Source organism: Rhincodon typus, chromosome 18 (assembly GCF_021869965.1).
Source record: "Rhincodon typus isolate 14 chromosome 18, sRhiTyp1.1, whole genome shotgun sequence".
Classification (NCBI taxonomy): Eukaryota; Metazoa; Chordata; class Chondrichthyes; order Orectolobiformes; family Rhincodontidae; genus Rhincodon; species Rhincodon typus.
The window spans coordinates 19039283-19062634 of record NC_063349.1 but is presented as its reverse complement, the minus strand read 5'-3'; the positions used below and the strand labels follow the sequence as shown (position 1 = coordinate 19062634).

Below are 23352 nucleotides of genomic sequence, written 5' to 3'. Positions count from 1 at the left end.
GCTTTTCCAGCAACTTTGTTTTTGTTCCTGATTTACAGCATCCGCAGTTCTTTTGGTTTTTACCTAGACAGAGAAGTTGTCAGTGGCCAAATCATGAAGTGCTTCTATGCAAATTTTGAAAATGATAAACAAAACGGAAAAACTAAAAGCCAGAAAAGAAAAGAAAAATGGGAACAGGTCCTATGATAGGAAATTATTGAGCTCATTGCTCAGTCTGGAAGGCTGTTGAGTGCCTGACCAAAAGATGAGGTGCTGTTTCTCAAATACGTGGAACATTGGAACACTATAGTTACATTCACATTCTTGTAGACCATTAAGGTGGGTGAAAAAGTTTCATCTCATGCCATTTCTTATTCATTACTTTGAGTATTAGGATTACCAAATGATTTATTTTCATTTAATTTTAATCTTATTTATGAAGTAATATAAAATATTGAATAGATTTTAAATATTTATGAAATAGGGTGGGCGGTGGCTCAACGCTTAGCACTATTGCCTCACAGCACCAGGAACCCAGCTTCAATTCCAGCCTTGGATGACTGTGTGAAATTTGCACATTCTCCCTATGCCTGTGTGGATTTCCTCTGGGTGCTCTGGTTTCTTTCCATAGTCCAACGATGTGCGGGCTAGGTGGATTGGTCAGGCTAAATTGTCCCATAGTATCCAGGGATGCACAGATTAGGTGGATCAGCCATGGTAAATTACAGGAATAGGGTGGGCCTGGGCCTCTATTTATATTGTAAGGATTCTATGAAATGTGTGTCTCAATTTGTGAATCCTATGTATTTTCCACTTTCCATAGTTAATTTAGTAAATCTTCAGGGCATGTGAACAATTTAGTATTTGTGAGTTGTGTGAATCAGAAACATTTTTGGCTTGGTGTCTGGTTTGTTTACTGTCATGTATGTTGATACTGTGAGCAGCACTAGCCTCACATTCGTCAAGGAAGTGGGGGAAAACAGGTATTCTCATCTGAATTTATATCCTTAAGGATCTACTGATTAGGATATACATTTGCAAAGAGTTGGAAAAATTTTGCTTAGTTGTCATAATCTAACTTTATGCCTTAGATTTATAGAAGAAAAGTGGTAAATTGGACATTCTAAATACACTGTAGGCTTTTATGCAACAAATAGTTAATCCATGAATTTTGCAAAATGAAACACTAACAAAGGATGCATACATCCTGTTGCTGTCAAGGTCATTGGAGATAATTTGATGATGGCTGCAGTTTGAATGAGACCTTTCAAGGTTGTAAAATAATGAACTGAGTAATGTATTGTGTCTTGCAAAATGAGCAAGAAGAACTTTGCAAACCATTGGTATTTGAGCAACAGGTTGATGTCCATAGCATAAGGACCAGCAAAGGCAATGTAGCCTTCAAGAAACTATTTGAAATCTGGACTTTCAGGCTTGGATATAATTTCAAAATTGCATTCCTGGAGGGCATCACTGGATACCACTGCCTCTGGAGCAGTTTGCAACATTCAAAGGAACCTATAGTGAGGAGGAAATGGGAAACCTACCCCAACCAAAGATCCTTAAATTGCTTGTTAAGAACACAGTCCAGGACAAAATGGAAATTTCAATTTTTTTTGGATGAAGCTGAACAGTCTAATATATGTCAATACAAAGTTGTTAGAGTCTCTGTGGGGCAAAAGCAAGTTTATTATTATCTCTGATTGTTTTGGTGAAATTTCATTGGTCAGCTAGTGCTGGAACAAGTACTATACCTTAACTTAGTGCCCATGGCCATTTTGCACCATCTTGAGACTTCTGTTTCTTTTCAGCTGCTTGTTGTCCTCAGCAAGACAGTGAGCCCTCAACATAGCTGCTGCCTGTTTATGCTGTTGGTCAACTCCTAGAAATGCTTGGCATCTGTAATTGAGCACTGAGCTTAATTGCACCCTCCGTTCATTCAGCATCCTTCAATTTACGTTAGATGATGACAATACAGCAAACCAAACCCACTGGGATCACACTTGAGAAGATGGTGGCGAGCCAACTTCTTATTTTGCTAGAATCCATCTGGTGTCCGTTCACTCACAAACTTTAGGAAGGGAGTTTGTAATGAAGGAATGGAGATGTAGAACCAAGTCAGAATGGCATGCGGCTTGGATGGGAATTTACAGGCCCTAGTTCCCTTGCATTTACTTACTTTGTCCTTCTAGGTGGGAGAGGTTGTGTGTTTGGAATGTGCTGTCTATGATGCCTTGGGGAGTTTTTGCAGTGCATCTTTTAAACAGTATGTACTGCAGGCACTGTAAATTGATTATGGAGGGAATGAACATTTAAGCTGGTGGATGGTGTCGAAACAAGCAGGTTGTTTTGTCCAAGATGTTATTGAAGTTCTTGAGAGTTGTTATCCATGCAATAAGGAGTATTCTATCACACTCTTGATATGTACCTTGTGGATAGTGGACAAGTTTTGGCGCGTCATACTATTCCTAGACTCTGACTTCTCTTTGTTGCTCTATACTTACATTACTGGTCCCAGTTCAGTTTCTGGTCAATGGTATTTGCCAAGATGTTAATAGTGGGACATTCAGCAATAATGATGTTTTGGATGTCAAAGGAAAATGGTTGGTTTCTTTCTTGCTGGACATGGTTGTTGCCTGGCACTTGTGTGGTGTAGATGTTACGTGCCACTTCTCAGGCCAATCATGAATGTTGTGTGCAGGTCTTGCTGTATATGGACACGAACTGCTTCCATATCTGAGGAGTCATGAGTGGTGCTGAGCATTGTGAAGTCATCAGCAAAAATCCCCTTTTCTGACTTAGTGATGGACATAAGGTCAATAATGAAGCAACTGAAGATAGTTGGACCAAGGACACTATCATAAGGGGTTCCTACAGTGATGTACTGGGGCTGAGATGATTGACCTCCAACAACCAATATCCTTCTTGTGCTAGGTAGACTCCAACTAATGGAAAATATTCCCCTAATTCCCATTGATTTCAGTTTTACTAAGGCTCCTTTATGCCACACTCAACAAAATTCCGCCTTGATGTCCAGGACAGTCACTCTTACCTCCCCTGTTGTGTTCAGCTGTTTTGGCCAGGCCTATGATTCTGTCAGAACTCAGTGAACAGTTATTGTTGCATAGCACTGATGATAACTCCTTCTATCACTTTGTTCATGATCAAAGCTAAACCCATAATGTGGTAATTGGCTGGGTTGGATTTGTTCTGCTTTTTGTGGACTGGACATACTTCAACAATTTTCTATACAGATAGATGCTAGTGTTGTCACTGTATTGGAACAATTCAGCTAGGGGTGTAGCTAATTCTAGAGCACAAATCTTTAGTAGTATTGTTGGATTGCTATCAGGGCCCAAAGCCTTTACAGTGGCTAGTGCCTTCAGCATTTTCTCACATAGAGTGACTGAAATGGCTAAAACTTGCCATGTGTGATGTAACTTCACTATCAATACCTTATTTTTAGACCAGCATGGTGCTGCTTCTAGTGTACCCTTCTGCACTCTTCATTAAACCAGAGTTGATGGTAATGGAAGAAAGAGAGATATGCATGTCCATGAGATTACAGATTGTGGTAGAAAACAATTCTGCTGCAGCTGATAGTCCATAGCACCTTTTGGACACCCAGTTTTGAATTCCTCTGTAATCAGCTGTTGTTTCCCAGGAGCAAGATTCAATATTTATGGTCTTCACATCATGCTTACAAGCATCTTTGGAGCAAAGCACTGTGTGTCCTATTGGTTTTTTGACTCCAGCCACCTCACCTCACAGACAATACTTAGTTTGTGATTGTTATCCACCTTACCAATGAAGTCATCTCTACTTAATAGGTGCCAACATACTTGGGATACTTGTCTTTGAGAGAACCGCAACATTCATGATTTTATCCTTTCATGGGATCACCAGAATGTGACATAAATAATGAAAGTTGTTGAGCTTCCTTTCTTGATACCTGTCAAGTGCCATGTTTCACTGTCTTACAACCAGATTCTGACAACATGGGCCTCATTAACCAACATCTTGGTCCTAGGAGTTATCTTGAGGTTATTCCACGCACAATTCATGAGTAAGGCAGTAATTGCTTGCCCAATGTGTTTATCAACTTCTGCAGCAATATACAGGTCATCTGTCGCCATGGACCAAGGTAGCAGAATTTACTCCCATTTACTGTGCAGTGATATTGAGTGTGATCTGGGACAGGGAGGTGTCACCCTGTTGCACAATCACAGTTTGATCAACGCTTGTTGTTAAGGAACAAGTCACAAACATGTGAGGGACAACCCATGAGTCTTCAGTAGTTGAGTTTGCAGGTGAGTGTTTAGCACAACATCATCAGCAGAAAGGAGTTCCCAGTGAAAGATGTACTGCATCTTTGTCTTCTTTTTCAATCAGGATGAAATGTAAGGTTTGCCATACCTTACAATGTCAATAGGTATGACCTATTATGCAGACAAACTTCTTCCATGTTTGCAGGAAGGCACAAGTCAGGAGCATGGAGAAGAAGATATCAAATAAGGAGGAGTCTTGGATTCTGTCCTATTTCACTCCATTCTTCACCTTGAAACTGTTGGAAGTGGTGCTGTCAGACTACAGAGTAGAATTCATATTACTATGAAAGGAACAAATAAGACCAAGCAGCTTTGGTGGACAACACTTGTTCTCCCAAATCTTGTCTAATTCTGTTCCACTGATGGACATGCTACAGAATGTACATGATGACAAAAGCATTACATCATTAAAAAAGGCAAAAGAGGGGACAACTACAGGGGAATCTCACTTCTTAGAATTATTGGGAGGTCTTCTTTAGGATTATGCTTAATTGTAATTACTTGTAGACCAAGTATATCCAGAACCACAGTGCAATTTCTGTGTTGGTGGTTTTATAGTGGGCATGATCTTGATATATCTATTACAAGAGAAAAGTAGGAAATTAGATTACCTCCAGCCCCTACTTTCATAGAATCACTAGGTATTCCACACCCTCTTCATTAGTAATCACAAATTTAACAAGGTTATAGTTGCGTTTTGCATTTGGTTATTTATGTGGATGAGGAACAACAAAGGTCTGAGCTGCTTCCTCTTCCACAGGCCCAACCAGTCCCCCTCCACTGACACCCTCATCTGCATAACTGAACTCATCCTTACCCTTAACAACTTCTCCTTTAACTCCTTCCACTTTCTACAGACTAAGGGGGCACCCACAAGGGCCCAAGCAATGCCTGCCTCTTCAAAGGATATGTGGAACCGTCCCTCTTCCGCTGTTACACTGGCACCATTCCCCACCTCTTCCTCGGCTACATTGATGACCGTATCGGCACTGCCTCGTGCTCCCACGAGGAGCTTCAACAGTTCATCAACTTTACTAACACCTTTCACCCCAACCTCAAATTTACCCGGACCACCTCCGAAACCTCCCTCTCCTTCCTGGTCCTCTCTGTCTCCAGCTCTGGTGACTGCCTCTCAACTGACACCTATTTCAAGCCCACCGACTCTCACAGCTACCTGGACTACACCTCATCTCACCCATCTTCCTGCAAGAATGTGAACCCCTACTCCCAATTCCTCCACTGCGTCTGCTCCCAAGATGGAGCATTCCACTCCTGCACATCCCAGATGTCCTCTTATTTCAAGGACCGTAACTTGCCCCCTCCGGTGATCGAAAATGCCCTCAACCACATCTCTTGCATTTCTGCACTTCTGCCCTCACATCCCCTCCCCCCCAACAAAAACAAAGACAATCCCCTTGTCCTCACATATCACCTCACCAACCTCCGCATCCAACGTATCATTCTCCGCTACTTCCTCCACCTACAGTCCGATCCCACAACCAAAGAGATATTTCCCTCCCCACCCCTGTCTGCCTTTTGTCGGGACTGCTGTCTCCGCGAGGCCCTTGTCCACTCTACACTCCCCACTAATCCCACCAGCCCAGGCACCTTTCCCTACACTTGTCCCTACACCTCCCCCCTCACCTCCATTCAAGGCACCAAACAAACCTTCCATATTAGACTCCTGCACATCCATCAACTTGGTCGACTGCATCTGCTGCTCCTGATGTGGCCTCCTCTACATCAGTGAGACAGCGGTGAAACCAAGTGCAGATTCGAAGACCGTTTTGTACAGCATCACCTTCTGGTTGCCAACCATTCTAACTCCCCCTTCCCACTCCCTGGGTGACATGTCCATCCTGGGCCTCCTCCAGTGTCACAATAATGGCACCCGCAAACTGGAGGAGCAGCACCTCATATTCCACCTCAGAAGCCTACAGCCTGATGGCCTAAACATGTAATTCACCAGCTTTAAAATCTCCCCACCCCCTGGCCTCATCTCCAGCATCGGCAGTTCCTACTATCTCTTTCTTACCAACGTTTGGTAACTCTCCTGTCCCTTCTTCTACCTTCAGGAAAATGTAACTAGTAAGTTGGAAATAGTCTCCTGGATGGTATATGGTATGTGTTACAAACAGCTTGAATGTTCCACTTACCTGACTGAAAACCATTAATATAGCATGCTCTGAAAAGAAAGATTTTTTCAAAGAAGTTCTAAAATAGTATTTTGGGATACATGTTCAAACTGAAGAATCAAAATTTCAGTTAATTAAAATTTGGGTTACAGTTTACTTAATTCTAATTTCCAAATAAACTAAACTGTCTGAAAACCCCAGCAAATATTCACTAACTATATCTCTAGCTCTTCTTTCAGTTCCTTATTGAGCTTTGAATTACAGATAAAGTTACAAGCCATTAAAATTTAACTTAATCTGGATTTGTGTGCAAATAGATGCAATAAGTTACCATCCTAATGTTTGGTAAGCCCTCCTGGTGATATAGTGGAGTAGATAGTGCCCATCATAAGTACATTAGTCATACATTCATGAAAGTTGCAAGTTCAATCCTGCATGCTTTGTTAACCGATCTCAGCTGCAGCATTGGGAATAAAGCCAAGCTTTCAATCTCTACTACTGTATGTAAACTGCATTGTACTTAGTAGATAAAAATGGGTCTAGGTTGTGCTGTAATTGTCTTCAGTTCAGCCACAAACTCCATCCCTCTAGGATTGTAGAATGTGGAAGCAGGCTATTTGGCCCATCAAGTCCACACCAACCTTCCAAAGAGCATCCCACCCAGTCCCACCTCTTACCTATCCCCTGTGACCTTGCATTTCCCATGGTTAATCCACCTTGCCTGCACTATAGGAGGAAACCAGAGCACCCGGAGGAAGCCCACACAGACATGGGGAGAACATGCAAATTCCACACAGTCACCCGAGAGTCCCTGTGAGGCAGCAGTGCTAACCATTGAGCTACCATGCTACCTGTCTCTGGTAATTGTTTACAACTAGAATAAATTGTTTATAACACTGGAGTCCTACTTGACCTCATAACTAACCATCACGAACATCACCTATTTCTACCTATAATATTAAGCTACCAACCCAGTGCAACACTGAAGTGCTACATCGTCAGAGGTATAATTTTCACATCAATTATTAACTTGAAACCTGGTTTGCGCTCTTGGGGCGATACAATAGTTCTCATGGTAGTATGTTGAAGAGGAGGGCAGTCATATTTGATTAACATTTATCTCCTACTCTATATTTTTAAAATTGAGTTTTATACTACTGTTTTGTAAATGGAAATTAATTGACGGCTGAAAAGAAATCATTGCCGTTGTCTTCATTAAGTGAAACAGAAGAATCAGTTGTGATTGCTTTTTTGTGTTAATGCTTGCACAAGTTAAATAAGAGCGCATTTGAGTGCAAATCGTGTTGTATGTTCTGTATGTCTTCTGTTCAATGCTGTTATCATTCATTAAATCTGCCTGCTATCAATGTCCTGGGGGTTACCATTGAGCAGAAATGAATTGGACATACCGTACAGATACATTGGTTGCAAGAGCAGGTCTGCTTTCACACTGCAGGCATTCTATACTTCTGAAAGCGAGAATGTCTATGGGTTGCGGAGGTGAAGGAGCGAGATGCCATCAGCTGAAATTAAAGTTATTTTTTTAAAAAGCGTGTCCACTTTATTGGAACAGAACCATTACTAGCTCAATTGTACACATGAGGGGAATGTTCTCTGATTAAAATACACTTTTTACAGAATTGAGCTGAGCTGTTTCTAAAGCATTGATTATTAATTACACCGAAATTAATCGTGGAACTGTGGACTTAGATTTATGTCAATAAAGCATTTATTCTTCGAACTTTTAGTTAAAAAAAGCTGTATTTGTTACTAAGTAAACCCCCTCCTCTTTCCTCCCGAGAATCGCCCTCTGTTGACATTGGATTCCATTACATCAATCACAAAGACACTCGCTCAGTCGCTGGTCCACTGCTTCGAAGGGCAGATATATTTAACGGAATTCAAAGCCAGGCCGGCTAACCGATCAGAAGAAGGGGATAAAAGAGAGGGGGAGAAACGTCTGAAAGAAACCATGAGCACTTCGACGCTTGGGTCCCATGAGCGCACAGTGAGTAACCGTTCGGCACGCACTTCATTTCATGTACTTGTTTGCCCTTTCCATCCATCCCCTGCAACTGTTGAAGTATCACAGATGTGAAAGTCTCAGTTGTGTAATTTGCAGACCTCCACCTTTTTCCGAGATCTAGATAAGGGAGTGCCCGCCCGCCTGACTCCCGGGTATGAGGAGTACCGGGGTGGGGGGCGTTGGGAGGGTGGGGGTTGATGTTCCTAGTGGAGGAGAGGGCGAGCGACCACTCTGCTGTATAATTTCCACTTTCCTGACGACGTGGCAATAATTTCAAGCCCTTCACCCACCCCATCTCAATCCTTTATTTATTGCCAGAATGTGTGGAAGGACTGTTGAAGCAGCTTTTCACGCGGCTATCAGCGGTGATTGTGATTTTCTCCTGTTAAGTAACGTCGGTGGACGAACGGACAGTATCAACAAATCTACGTATTTGTACTTCGCCGCGCCCCGTTTCGCTTGCGTCTGACAACATTTAGCTGCAGTTTTCTCACTGTTAACCAAACGAACAGACTGACAACGATGACAGCATTTTTCGTCATGTCCCGAATAGTTTGGGCACGTTGGGTCTTATCCTGTCATGTGTTATCCATCAGTGCCATTAGTTCAGGCGTGGGAATTTGCCACGATGTGGAGATATGACTAAATCAATTTGAATTTGAGATTAAATTCCAAAGGAAATATTTGGAATTATTACGCGTTACAATTTACAGTTGTTATCATTTTCATTGTTAGCAGGCGCACGATTCACCTTAAAAACGTTTAAAATCGGTCCCCTTCTAACCCAATTACTTTATTTTTGGCACAACAAGGAGATTTAGAGAGGCGAAACGCTTCTTCCTATTGCCTGAGACAGGAGGGATTCACTTCTTGATTAAATAATAGCTGCCGTCTGAATAATTGTACAACACAGGAGATTAACGGGCATTTGAAATATGTACAGTACTGTTGCCTGAGGTGGGTTTTTGCATACACTGTTCGTTATGCCAGTCAGATGGGATATTATCAATGTTTTTTCAATACTGAATTAAAACGCTGTCTTTGGGTTTGTACGCTTTGATCCTGCCTGTGAGGTGTCGTTCTCTAGCACACTTTCTAGATCAGTCTGAGACCTGGATTTTGGAAAATTCAGCAGTGCACCAGAGCCAAACAAAACAAGATTGGAGACTCATTGGCTCTGGGGTTGCTGCTGGCGCGGCCACGTTGCCATGTTTGTGATGCGCATTTTCTCTGTGCCGTCGTTTTGCGAAGCTTTTGGCGGAGATTTGCATTTAACTGCGTAGAACGTTCCAGTGGCTGCGCAAGGGATCCATGAAGTACTTCGGCGGCCGCACATTAGTTAATTTTCTGAATTTCCTCTCCCATCTCAGGACGAGATCGAACTCCTGAAGCAAACTTAATGTTTTATGAACGAAACCTCTGCATTTATACACCTCCATGATAGGTATTGGTACAGATCTACTTCAATCCCGAGCAAATTATTTAATGAAGAACAAATAAGATTGCCAACATAATAGAAGATAGGACAAAAATACTTCTCTAAAACATACTTCTGCAGATTTATTTATGCAAAAATACAAAAGCAAAGTTTAACAATGCAGAATTCCAATACAACACTCAAACTTACATTACTTGTGAATTGCTCTAAATGTTTAGAATTTAATGAAGTGAATTTCAAATTGTTAAAGCCAATTCTGTTCATAAATTAGGTGAGATGAATTCTCGGAATTCCTTTCATCAGGTACTATCCATGGAATAATGATGGAAACCAGACAAAACTTCTTTTAATGTAAACTAACAAATCTTGTCAATGACATTGCCTGTCAATGTTGTTGATTTGATGGTTAAAATTAAACCATTTACGTTTTCCTCTTTAAAAAAAGTTGCCCTTTAAACCACACAATAACCCTCTACAACCGTCTGCTAATCAATATTCACAGATTTCCTTTCTCTTAGTGGTTCTCAATATTGCATAACCTCTTGTTTGAATGTTTCCAGCTAGGTTCCCTTAAATCTCAACTGCTTTATTTTCCTTTTTTTTTAAGGCCTTCCTTTACGCCTACTTCTTTGACCTAGCTTACACTTTCCCTATTAATTGTTTACCACAATAGCCATTTTTCTTCCACTTGGTGATCATGAAATATTACAGCGTTTTTTTGCTTAAAGATACTCAAAAATCTCAAGTCATTGTGACAACGATGTCCATCCAACATCTTACTTTATGATAGATCTTTGAATTGCTATCTAGCCTATTACATAATCAGTGTCAGTCCTTTTAATGTATTGTTTCATAAATTGGTAATAGTTTATGAATGTGAAAAAGCCAGTATGGTTTTTGACAGTAATTCAAAATAATTTCTTTTCTTTTGCCCAGAAGGAATGCAAGTAACATATACCATGAAGTGTGCCTGAATTGCAGAAACATTTTCATATATTATGTGGACTGCCTTTTCTGTTGCTGTCTCAAATGTGAAATTATCTAACCTGAAAACACATGCCTCGAAGGACAAAAATCTCTCCTGTTTTATCTGCTTACAAGTGTGACTGAACTTTGGGTCCAGAGTCCAAGTTTTAAGCTTTACAATCCAATTATTTATCCTTAACTGTTGTGCAAGGTCAGATATAATGTGAGCGCTATTACTTGATCGTCTGATACACCAGAAGCTGGAAGGACCTACCAGTCTAATACTGATGTTCCATGATCATTTGAAAAACTCAGGTTTGTTATATATACACATATACAATATATTATGGATTTCAATTAAACATTTCCAAAAACAAAATTCAACTTACGACTTTCTATTTCTGTTAAAGTTAGGAGTTCAGAGAGATAATCGCCAGTTGTTAATGCTAAGACCTATTTGCAACATCATTAGATAACAGTTCGTAAGAGGCTTTCAGACACAATGCATGGTTTGATGGCTAGTTTCTGAACAGGACTTTTCCATTAAATAAGTAAAATGGAGATTGTTGTTTTAATCAACAATCTTTAATTGAGGAAGTATTTTGGCTTAATAAGGCTTAATAATAATCCATCATGATATCTTGACAAGTTGTTCATAGAAATCTACATCTATAGTTTGTACCTTGTTGCATATTGTGTATGCTGTGTAATGTTATAATGTTGTTACATAAGTTTAACCCAATAATTTATGTTCTTCCCATATGTTGCCCAGTTCATTAAACCAACAGCCAATTCTTTCCAGGATTTTAGAACAACTTGCAGGCTTTACTTGAGTCAGGTGGAAAGAATGCCAGTCATGAATTCCAAATCTTCACATCTAGGTTCTGTCAGTGATGCTATGGAACATTGTAGACTCACCTGACTCACATATCAAACTCTCAAGTCTGTCACACTGGATTGAGTTGTCATAAACTTAAATTTTTGCTTGTCATCTTGGAGTCACATTGACTTAATAGAAGCCTCACACTGTTAGGTTTGTAATTCAACATCTGACAAGTGGGAGTTTGTACCATCACAAGTCAGTAGATGTTATGAATGAATAACACAAAATGTTCAATTGCTTGACCAGGATCTTCTTAATTGCACTATGGAACAGAAACCCTAATATTTGGAGGTGTGAAGTAACTGTTTGTTTCTCGGGAAATCAAGCCCTTTAAATATGAGCAAGTGTTCTTTGGGTAATGTCTTTGAAAACCTGTTACCCCAGTCCCTGACTTTTTGATTTTCCTCATCAGTGTAGTGGCAGGACTATCGCCAAATCTGGTTTATTGGCGGCAACACCTTAATCCAATTCTTCATGCATGTACCTTTGCAATATGATGTGCTGTCTATGAATAGCTTGCCAATGTACTCAATGATAAAGTTGTATAAGCTGGAGCCTTTATTGTGACTGTTTTGGTTTACCACTACTGTAATTATTTCCTCTTTTTACAGCAAATTAACCCCACTAGATCATGTACGTGGGTGAAGAAACGTCTGACTGGGGATCTAAACTATGACAGTGCCCTATCGACACTTGTTTTATTTGCCACAGGATTAGACTTCATTGGCAATTTACTGTTGAGGAAGGAAGGGTAGATAGATATAAGAGCTCTTCTCAGCCTAAATATGGTTCTGAAGGGCTGTGTCCCATTTGACCCTGACCATCTCCAAGGGCCAATAAAACCAATAACTGCCTCCATTATCAGGTCTTTTGGAAGTTTTCTCTTTCATCATCTCAAAGAAATTACTTCCTGTTTGGTGATGCTCACCACCACATTCCATTCTTTAAGATGTTGATTGGCTCACCTAGGGATCTACTATATTCTGTAAAAACAAACTGTGATTTTTAAAATAAAACTGATCATAGATGATCATCTGCAATAAAACATGAAAAGAATTAGTTCTTTGGAAAAAGAAGTCTCAAAAACAATTCCATCAAAATATGTAAATTTTGTAGTTGAAGTGCTTGGTGTTGATTAAGTTAACTGAAAACAAGCAATAAATACAATTCTCATACTACTTAACAATTTGCTACTGACAATGGCTCCAATCTGAAAATGAATAAGATATGATTGCGTTGCCAGACACATGATGCTTCAACCAATGAAAGAATTCATTCAGGCAAAATGACTTGAAGTTAGAGATGAGGATAAGGTGACATAAGTTGCTTGTGCATGTTGATTATCAACAGATTAAACAGCTGAAATGTCTCTGCTCATGTTTGTACTAACTAATGAGGTAATTTTATGATCACTGCCCCTTATATAATATCCTAAACTCTGGGGAAGGTACCAATTTCACTGACACCAAAAACAACAAAACATTTAGCAGTAGGAACAATATCTAGAACTCAAAAACAGCTTCAAAAGCTGCATTTCTAATATGAATACATTTCCAATACACTGATTCACCTGATGATAATGCAGCCTTTATGAAGGGTGTTACTACCTCTTGATGTAATCCTTGGTGTATTGTTGTTTTTGGCTTTATGTTTGCCTGCTGGATTGAAATCTTTGTCCCTAAATGCTTTAACAGTGTGGATGTTTTGTCTTCCTATTGTTTGAGGGGGTAGAATGTTATTAATTCCAGAATTATGCATGTCATGAGGGTGTGACTACCCTATAAGTAGATTGATTTAAGTTAACTACTCCTGTGACATGGCCACATAATCCTGCTTTGCACTACATAACAATCTACAGACATGGAAACTAGGAGTAGGAATAGGCTATTTAGCCCTTTGAGCCTGCTTTGCCATTTATTAGGATCATGGCTGATCATGTACCTCAATGCAATATTCCTCCTTTCTTCCGTTATCCTTGATGCCTTTAAAATTAAAGAAATTTATAGTCTCTTTCTTGAATATATTCAATGACTTGGTCTCCACAGCCTCCCATGGTAGAGATTTCCATAGGTTCACCATGCTTTGAAATTTTTCCCCTTTCAGTACGAATTAGTCTGAAACTGTTTCATCTGCTTCTAGATTTCCTAGGCAGGGAAAACATTCTTTCTGCATCTAGACTGTCTAGTCCCGTTAAAATTTTATACTTTTCAATCAGATCTCCTTTCATCCTTCCAAATTCTAGTGAATTCAGGCTCAGCCAAACCAATTTCTCCTCATAGGACAATATCAGCCTCTGAACCACTGCACTCTTTCTATGGCAAGTATATCCTTTCTTAGGTAGAGAGACCAAACTGCATGCAGTACTCTTGGTATGGTCTCACCATTCCCTGTATAGCTGCCCACTTCTGATCTCAAATGCTGTTGCAATGAAAGCCAATACACTATTTGTCTTCTTAATTGATTGGTGCACCTGCCTGTCTACTATCTTGATAGTACCAAGACATCCAAATCCCTTTGTACATCCACAATAATCCTAATCACCAATTAAATAATATTCTTCCTTTCTGTTTTACACACCTAAATGTTCATGGGGATGATGCATTGTTAGTTGCAATGTCCAGATGTCAGTAAAACAAGATGTCTGTGTGAATGATGGACAATTACAATACTTCAAATTTTGCTTTGCAATCTCACTGTGAAAATTAAACGAGTTGGGGGTGTTGGTGGTGGCTGGTGGAATGGGAGGATGGTATTTGTCATAATATAATTTCAAACTCTGATTGGGTATTGTCATACAAGTTGTTCAAATAATCAGAATGTAGATACAGTATCTTCAACTGAATGATATGAATCTTCAAAGGGAACTCCTCTACAGCCAGATTAAGATATTGCAGGGTATTTTAAATAACCACACAGAGGCTGGTATCCCTTCACCAAGTCACCCATTATTCACATGTGCACAATACATGGACTCTGACCAGCTAGCTGAAAGCCAGTCCCTAGACTGAGGAGACCTTCTGAATCTCCTGTGAAATCTGTCAGCCAGGTTAACAACCCCAATCATGGATCACATAGTCAGTGGATCCACCTGCCCCTGGTTCCAATTACTACAGTATTAATAGAATGCAGTGTTCTCTTCCACCTCTTTATGCCTCTAGGTTGAAGCCTGTGCATTGTCCTGTGAGACCATATGATTCCTGCACCCCTGTTTGGTGAGGTCACATGGAGCACCTATGTACTGCACCACCAGAACAGCTAACTTTATCTCCTGTTTGAGACTTTTAATTTTTACTTGATAAACATTAGAATGTGCAGGTGAATTACATTTTTTGCATTATTATTATACATTGCATTATTTCCTTGAAAGCACACTTCTCTGTATACGTTTTCATAATGTCATGAATTGTTCACTCCAATCTGAATCTTGCTAGCAGGCAGCTGGATAAATGAAACAAAGTCCAATCAAATCTGTGTCATTGACAAGGTTCTGATTCTATTTTATTCTCTGGTAGTTAAAGTGGTTGGGAAGTCAGAATGTCACTGTCAGTATTGCACATATTGTATATAGATGCTTTGGATACTGCTGGTACTTATTTAGGGAGATTTAATAATGTAATAAAATGTCTTTATTTGGATTTGACAGTTTAATGTAGATTTGGCTATATCTTAAGCATCTTCTATACTTGAGATAGCAGATGAAACAGAAAGCTTCAAGCAATCAACTTATGCTTCCTTGTCATATTTGTAGCCTCTGTCTTGATAAGAAAGGCAGATATCAAGACATAGCTGTGTGTTTGGGGTACAACAGTTAGATTAATGTCACTGAATAGTTCAGTTTCAGCTGACAATTTAAAAAAAAACTAAAATTATAGTCATCATTGATTCATGTGCATATCAAAATCAATGATATTATAGTTAAGTCTCCCTTGAGGTTAATATTCAATAAAAAGCCTATTTTTTTCAAACATTTACTTGATTGAAATATGGGCTGGAAATTAGTGTGTTTGAGGGACTCTGTTGCACTGGCTGTGGAAATGGTGAGAGCTCAGCATCACTTTCCTCTAGGAGGCCTGATCCAATCAAGTACTTACATGGATAATATCTCTCCTCTGCAATTGAGCCCTCAGTTCAACAGAATTTCCAACTGAGAGCTGATGGCCAATCAGATGTTGGCAAATTTCCATTACCAGCAGTATCACTGGGAGTGATAGCCATTGCAGGTACTACAGTGACCTCCTCACCAGGATCACCAGTGGATCATTGAAGAGAGGTGAGTGTGGATGGGATTGGAGTTGTGAAGGCCAAGCAGCGGGTGTTGGAACCAAGGGCATGTAGATAGCTTCCTGCAGGGCTTCTCCTTCCTAATACCTTCAATCAGATGAATGCAGAGTACTCTTCAATGAGTTATCCAGCCCTCAATCTAGTGGCTGACTAGCAAACCTGACAAGGTTAGCTAAGTAGTCTCCTTGGTTGGCAAGTATCTCTCTTCCCACTATTAAAGGTATTCTTGCATCTCCTTATGCAAATTCTTCCAACTCTCTACCTCTTCTCTCTTCAAAAGCTTTTACAAAACCCATGTGTTTGACTAATTTTTTTGCCATTGCTTTTTGATCTTGTACAAGCTTGTCTTCTGTTTGTTTGCCTTTCTGAAGCATGACAAGAAATTGTTCAAATTTTAAAATGATTATACAAGTGAAAAGGGCAGTAGACTGCATATCTCCACCATGCAATGTTAACTCAATGTTATACCAACATGCTGTCCTTTTATTAAAAGCTTCCATCTCACTGAGGAGAATTCGGGCTAATCCATATCCAATAACCTACTCTGAAAACTCTGATGACATTTTGACAGCTGTAACAAATTCCACCACAGCAATTGAGACAATCCACAACATTTAAATAGAACAACACATGACATTCTTAAATCAAATTCAATTCACCCAATGTTCACAGATCCTTTAAAAAATTCCAGTATTCAGATCCATATTGTTGCCAAAACTAATCAGTTCTTCCTTGGGCTAACCTATCTGTGTACAACATTTTGATGAATTCTGTCCTTTGGTTTTATTGATTGTTTATAGCCAAACTTACAAACAAATGGGCAAAAATGTTTCTTTTTCCCACCTTCAATGGTGAAGATAATAAATGGGAGCAGTTTTTGAATGAGCTTTATGAATGCTCATGAACATGAAGCTTTAAATTCAACTAATATAAATTTTGATATATAATTTAAATACTGTGTGATACATATTGGCTCAAAATTACCTTTAAATTTGCTCAATATATGTTCAGCTTCTACAGATGTGCATATTTTATGTGAACAGAATCTTTACTGTGTACCAAGTAACTTGGAGAGCAGATCTTTGGGAGTAGCAATTAACTCTCTAATTATACAATATTACAATAGAAGTAGAGTCATAGAACATAGAACATTACAGCGCAGTACAGGCCCTTCGGCCCTCGATGTTGCGCCGACCTGTGAAACCAATCTGAAGCCCATCTAACCTAAACTATTCCATTATCATCCAGATGTACAGCAAGGAATCAGACCTTTTGGTCCAACTTGACCATGCCAACCAGATATCCTAAATTAATCTAGTCCCATTTGCCAGCATTTGGTCCATATTTCTGTATTCATATTCCTTCTTATTCACATGCCCATCCAGATTACTTTTAAATGTTGTAATTGCACCAGCCTCCACCACTTCCTCCGGCACCCCATTCCATACACGCACCACCCTCTGCATGAAAAGGTTTCCCTTTAGGTCCCTTTTATATCTTTCCCCTCTCACCTTAAACCTATGGCCTGTAGTTTTGGACTCCCCTACCCTGTAGTAAAGGCCTTGACTATTCACCCTATCCATGCCCCTCACGATTTTCTGAACTTCTATAAAGCCTCCTTTCAGCCTCTAATGCCCCAGGGAAAATAGCCCCAGCCTATTCCGTCTCTCCCTAAAGCTCAAGCCCACCAACACTGGAAACATCCTTGTAAATATCTTCTGAACCCTTTCAAGTTTAACAACATCTTTCCTATAACAGGGAGACCAGAATTGAATGCAGTATTCCAAAAGTGGCTTAACCAATGTCCTGTACAGCCACAACATGACCTCTCAACTATTATGCTCAGTGCACTGACCAATAAAAGCAAATGTATCAAACGCCTTCTTCACTACCTTGTCTACCCGCTTTTCCAGTTTCAAGGAGCTATGAACCTGGTGTAAATATTGTGCGAAAGCCCATTATATGCCTAATCTCGCTGATGATCGAAAGTCTGTAGTGACTTAGATGAGACTAAACAAGTTATTAATATTTTTTAAGAAGTAAGATTAAACAAAAACAAGAGTAATCAACAGTTCAGATAGTTACATCCCTTTAGTTAATTTTATACTATCTTTCATCTGACGATAGACTGTGGTCGTTACTGTGTAAAATGCAGAGAAGGCAAGACTTCGTAGAATGTGGAAGTTAAGCTGTAATTGAGGTAAATTAACTGGGTAGATCAAAAAGTGGAATAGGATTAGTGACATGGTGATTTGGCAGTGGTTGAAAAAAGTCATCCACACGTGTGTAATAACATCTCTGAACAGAAGTGCATGGTAACAAGGAGAAGGCAGGGAAATCGCTGTGATTGATTTGCTAATTTGGAAAACATTGTAGATCTGATCGGCTGCGTAGCCTCCTTCTGTGCCGTAACAGTTCTGAGATTCAGTATTTTATAATAATTAAAAATGGAATGTACTAATATAGGCAGTTGTAAGTTTGGTGATTAATATTAATACTTTCCATCACTCTGGTAGACTTTGTATATTCTAGCACTTGCTAAACAACCAGCATCATATTTGTGATTCAGCTATTTTTGAAGGAGATATTTACACGTGAAACTGCATTGTTTTGCCAATGCAAAAAATTGAAGATCACAAAAATCTCTCACAAGTCACTTTTGAACATAATTATGCTGGAGGAGCTACTAAATTTAATTACGATCCATACTTTGAGGCTCTGATGGTCTGAAACAGGATAAATTCTGTGCAACCATCACATTAAATGGAATCTAATTTTGTTAGTACTATTGATTTTCTTTTTACAGTATTAGGCGTTAAGGCTTTAACATCCAGTACAAAAACAAATAAGTTTTGTTTGAGTTATAAAAATTACATGAACAGATGAAGAAAGTGGAAGGAAAGTGGAGACCTAGAGGCTCTAGCATTGGATGCCTTATTTAATTAGTCACGAAACTGCTGACAGCATTCTGACTGGAACACAACTCAATAGTGTTGCTGCTTTTGAAGATTTTGCAAAAGCCTACATGAACTCACCTAACAAAAATTACAGTTTTGCAATACAGATTTTATCTTTTCAGTGCATCCTTCAAGCAATGGTTCCTCTGCAATCAGAGCATCAGTATAATTTTTTTTCATTTTACAAGTGACATTAGGAAACTGTTTGTTTTATGTACAAAGTATTCCCTCCTCTTCACCCTGTCTACCTGATCATACATTTAGTGAATGTGATTAATTTCAAAATTGCTATATAGCTTTATACCACAACTGTGACTCTTAACAAAGTACTTGTTTTCTAGCTTTCAGAAAGAACAGAGATTATACTACAAACAATAACTTACATATTGGAATATCAACACTGGGGTAGTAGTGCTTTGCCCTACAGATTGACAGATGGGTTTTTGAGACCACTCATTTCTGATTTCCCAATACTGGGCATGTTATAGGAAGCAGTACTGGGTGGAAGGCATGGCCATCAGAAGAAGAATAGCAGAAAATTTCCGGTTGGTTTCTCCAGAAACTGGCCAACAATCACATCAGCAGAAGACCTAAAACAGTTTGTTCATTCTTTTGTTTAACAACAATAGGTGCAGGGTGTCATGGAGGTGAGTAAGGATAGAAAATGAGGAGGAGAGACTGTATGCTATTGTAAGAAAATACTCATGGTCAAAGCATGGCTAGATGCAGCAGTAGCTAACATTAAAGACTGTGGCAGACATATCCTGAGTTTTGAAGAGCATGAAAATATTATTGATTCGCTGGAAAATAGCTATGGTTAATGTAAGGTATGCTGGACATTGGAATACTTTTCAGACTTAACACCCATCATTATACTGTACTCCATTGTTATTTCAGAAATGGAGTAAAGCTACAGCTTTATGTTAATAATATTTCAAAATGGTGAAAATACTCATACCTACAAATGTCAAAAGCATCTCTTCTGTACCTTGAATAGTTTAATTTTCCACATCAACCTTTTACTGTGAAACTTGAGTGGTAGGAAATCTGCTGAGACTAGCTTAAACACATTTCATGTATGACTCATAGTTGGCAAAAGCTGATAGAATTCCACTACTCTATTGAATTCAAACCTATGTGTTTGTGGTGAGAGGTCAATGTGCTAACCTGTTATACCACCCAGTTGCTCAAAAAGAAAACATAATTGCAAGTTACATTTTGTTGCATTTAACAACAAATAGTTCTACCTCTGAATTAAAAGTGAAAATTCTGCAACAGCAACAGCATTTAACAGTGTCTGCACTTTTTTTTCTTCCCAGCAAAGCAAAATCAATTACTTATTTAAGCAGTCTAGGAGCTCTCCTCCAAATGGAGAGTTTCTTCTTTTGCAAAACTAAGAGGCTAACTTCATGAAATACTTATGCAGATGGATTTGTGATTATAGTTTTCTGTTTAATAGAATTCAGTTTTGAAGGGACGTTAGTTCCCAGGTGGAATGTGGGAGATTCTCTGGCACTATTTTAGTACAGCCTCATGTGTTAGTTTAAATTATTGCAATTTCTGACATGCTAGTGGATTACAAAACCAAGTCTTTGTTCTAACTTATAATTTATTTCAAGACAAGAATATAAAGTAGTTCAAACCGTGTGACCTTACTAAAGCTTCTGGTTAAACAAGTCAGAAACTGATTATTGAGGTGACACTGGTGACTCATAACATATTGTCAAGTTGGATTAAACAAATTGATTGTAATTTAGTCTCAGTGTCTGGGTGGGCTTTTAGTCTAATACGAAGGGTGCTTCTTTTTTACGGAGGAGGTAGGGGTCTCAGTCTCCAGCTGGAGAGCCAGTGAGAGCCCCGCATCAACTCTTTTAGGGGAGGATCACTGAATTAAGTGCCAGTTAGACACTTAACTGGACAGTCGTGTGACTTTTTTGAGATCAAGTTCCCTGGGGTGGAAGTACTGCCCCTCTCAGAGCTATATGTTAATGGTCAGCAGTTTTATTAAACAGGAGAGCCACTGGACAGTTGGTGGCTGCTGCCAGCATGAAACCCACCCAAGACCTAGTGTTGTCACTAAACCTCAGGTCATAGGTGAATAATGGCAGGAGAGGAGACATTCGGGGAATGGGGAGAGCGTGGGAGTGGTGCCTGCAGTACAGGCAGCGGAATAGCTCTCAGAGCCCAATGCTTCCTTTCAAATGCAAGATCCTTCACTCAGCACTGACTTCAAAGGAAGGATTTCCCTGGAATCCTTCAAGCGACATCGCACAGATTTACTTACACGGTGAATCTCCTTTCTAGCACTAGGTTAATATCAATGGTAGTGGGATGAGGTCCTTATGCGATCATTAACTGGTTGGAGGCAGGAAAGCAGTGGGATCCCTCCACACCACCCTTCCACCTGATTAAGTGCTCTCTTAAAACCAAATTTACCACGGGGAAAGCTATTAAATTCCACCCACAGTGTAGGAATTTAAGTCAGAAAGCAGTGAATTCCAGTATGTAGGGCCTAGCAAAAATCACCAAGTCTTGCTATTCCCTTTCTGGAGGCTCTTATCACCGACTGGAGTTTTGTGGCTGAATTTGGCATACCAGGCAACTGTCTATTTTCTAGCAACTTTGGAAAGACAGAGCTGTGTGTGTGGTTTCTTGTGTTCAGGCTGGCACTTGGATAATAGAGTAAGAGCCAGTATTTTGTCAGCTCTCTGGTAGATTCTGAGAGGAAGTTGTCACATTGTTTGATGTTCATTTTGATCTGTATTTGCTGCTGAAAGATCTATTCGGGTAACTTCCTTGCCTTATCATCCTATTGTGGTATTTGTTTCAGATTTTCAGCATTCATTGGATTTTGCCTTTATCCTACAATAGTATTTGGCTTTGATATGTTAGAGGAATATATCAGCACCTAATGGTAAAAGACTGTGTAATTTTCTTAGTTTCCATGCACTATTTAGTGTTACCTGTGTTACAATTCTAACTCCTTTATTTTTTAGGTTTGCCTGGGTCTCCTTTTTGACAGTGGTGATAGTAAAGTGAATCCCAGGGGTTTCTGGTTCTTTGAGGTGAGCTTGGTGTATGACAAGAACGCCAGATCACTGACGGTGATGAAATTGAGGAGACAATGTTTGGAAGGAAGGAAGGAAGGATTGTTAGTTAAACCAAATTAAAGTTTAAATTGGACATGGTTTGAGAAGGATCTCTTGTATTTGAGCTCAGCATGCTGAGATTCCTTAAGGAAGAAGTTAGGCCTCAAGTAAGTTTTGTGAAAGTTCAAGTTCAAGTGCAGAGATTGCCTGACATCCATGAGCCCTGGGTTAGCTCAATGTCATGGTCATCAAATGTTTTTAGCTGTTTTCTCCTTTGTGCGTTCTATCTGAATTTTGATTCTAAAATTTAACTTTGAATTTTTGAGAATTGTACTTGTGTGAGCTTTTGCTGCATCTTGTTTGTATCTTTTGGTGGATTTCAGTGGGAAGGTTTTTGATTACCATAAATGCAGTCTAGGAATGAGAATTATTTAGGGTACTTGACTTTCTTGAGGAAAAGCAAAGGATGAGAAGAGAAATACTGAACAGGTTCATTTCATAGACCAGGACCTGTTTATCTGCACCGGCCAATATCCAGACAACAATGCGTGTTCCTGTTTGGGAACATCTGCATGAGAACTATTCCAGCAGATTCACTGGGGAAGCAACGTGTCTGCTGGAACATGTTCTGCTGACAAATGCCAACATTGGTAGACTATAGAATTAAGGTACTACAATCTCCCACATTAAGCATCTGGCTTATTCCATGCAATCACCCAGGACATCAATCTATAATATCAATCGTCTATATCACTTTTACTATATTTAACATGTCCCTGGTATATTCTTCTCTTGGGAAAATAAACATTTTTTTCTCTTGAAAACTGGCAGTATAATGTATTTTCTGTATCTAAGATATTTATGCTTGGCACATCTGTGATCCAAACACAACATCATGGCCTTTATCAGCTGCAAGAGCCTCCATTCCATGAATGTGTAGGGGCTCAGTCAACAACTATACAGAATCATGCAGGTCAGAGTTTGCTTTTTAGATGACAATCATGATTCCTTATTTTAAGACAATCTTCTTTGTCTTGATCATTTGAATGAACAGTCACATGGATGGATGTAGCTTCTGCAACTAAGGCACAATTGTTACAGCTACAAAACACAGCAGAAAAAATATAGAAGTTTATATATAGTTACCAGAATAATCAATGCACATGCTACAGGCAAAAAAAAGACAATCTAAAGCAGTGACAGGAAGAGAAGAAATCTGTATCAAATTCCATGTTGTACTTGGAAATGGTTACAATTCAACAAGTATTTT

At 39.4% G+C, this 23352-nt stretch overlaps 1 protein-coding gene across 3 annotated transcripts in view; it reads left to right on the top strand.

Annotated features, from left to right (window-relative positions):
- The window catches only part of LOC125485401 (ninjurin-2-like), a 194029-nt gene that overhangs the window by 2295 nt on the left and 168382 nt on the right, over positions 1-23352 (top strand). The window contains exons 1-3 of one of the 3 annotated variants that reach the window (XR_007264138.1): positions 8143-8450; positions 10846-11187; positions 12367-12681. Coding sequence is in view for 1 of the 3 variants with exons in the window: in XM_048608018.1 (XP_048463975.1) it covers positions 8415-8450 (36 nt within the window). In the remaining 2 variants the exon portion in view is untranslated. Of the gene's footprint in view, positions 1-8142; positions 8451-10842; positions 11188-12366; positions 12682-23352 lie in introns of those variants that run through there. The other 2 variants (XR_007264137.1, XM_048608018.1) reach the window with 2 other exon arrangements.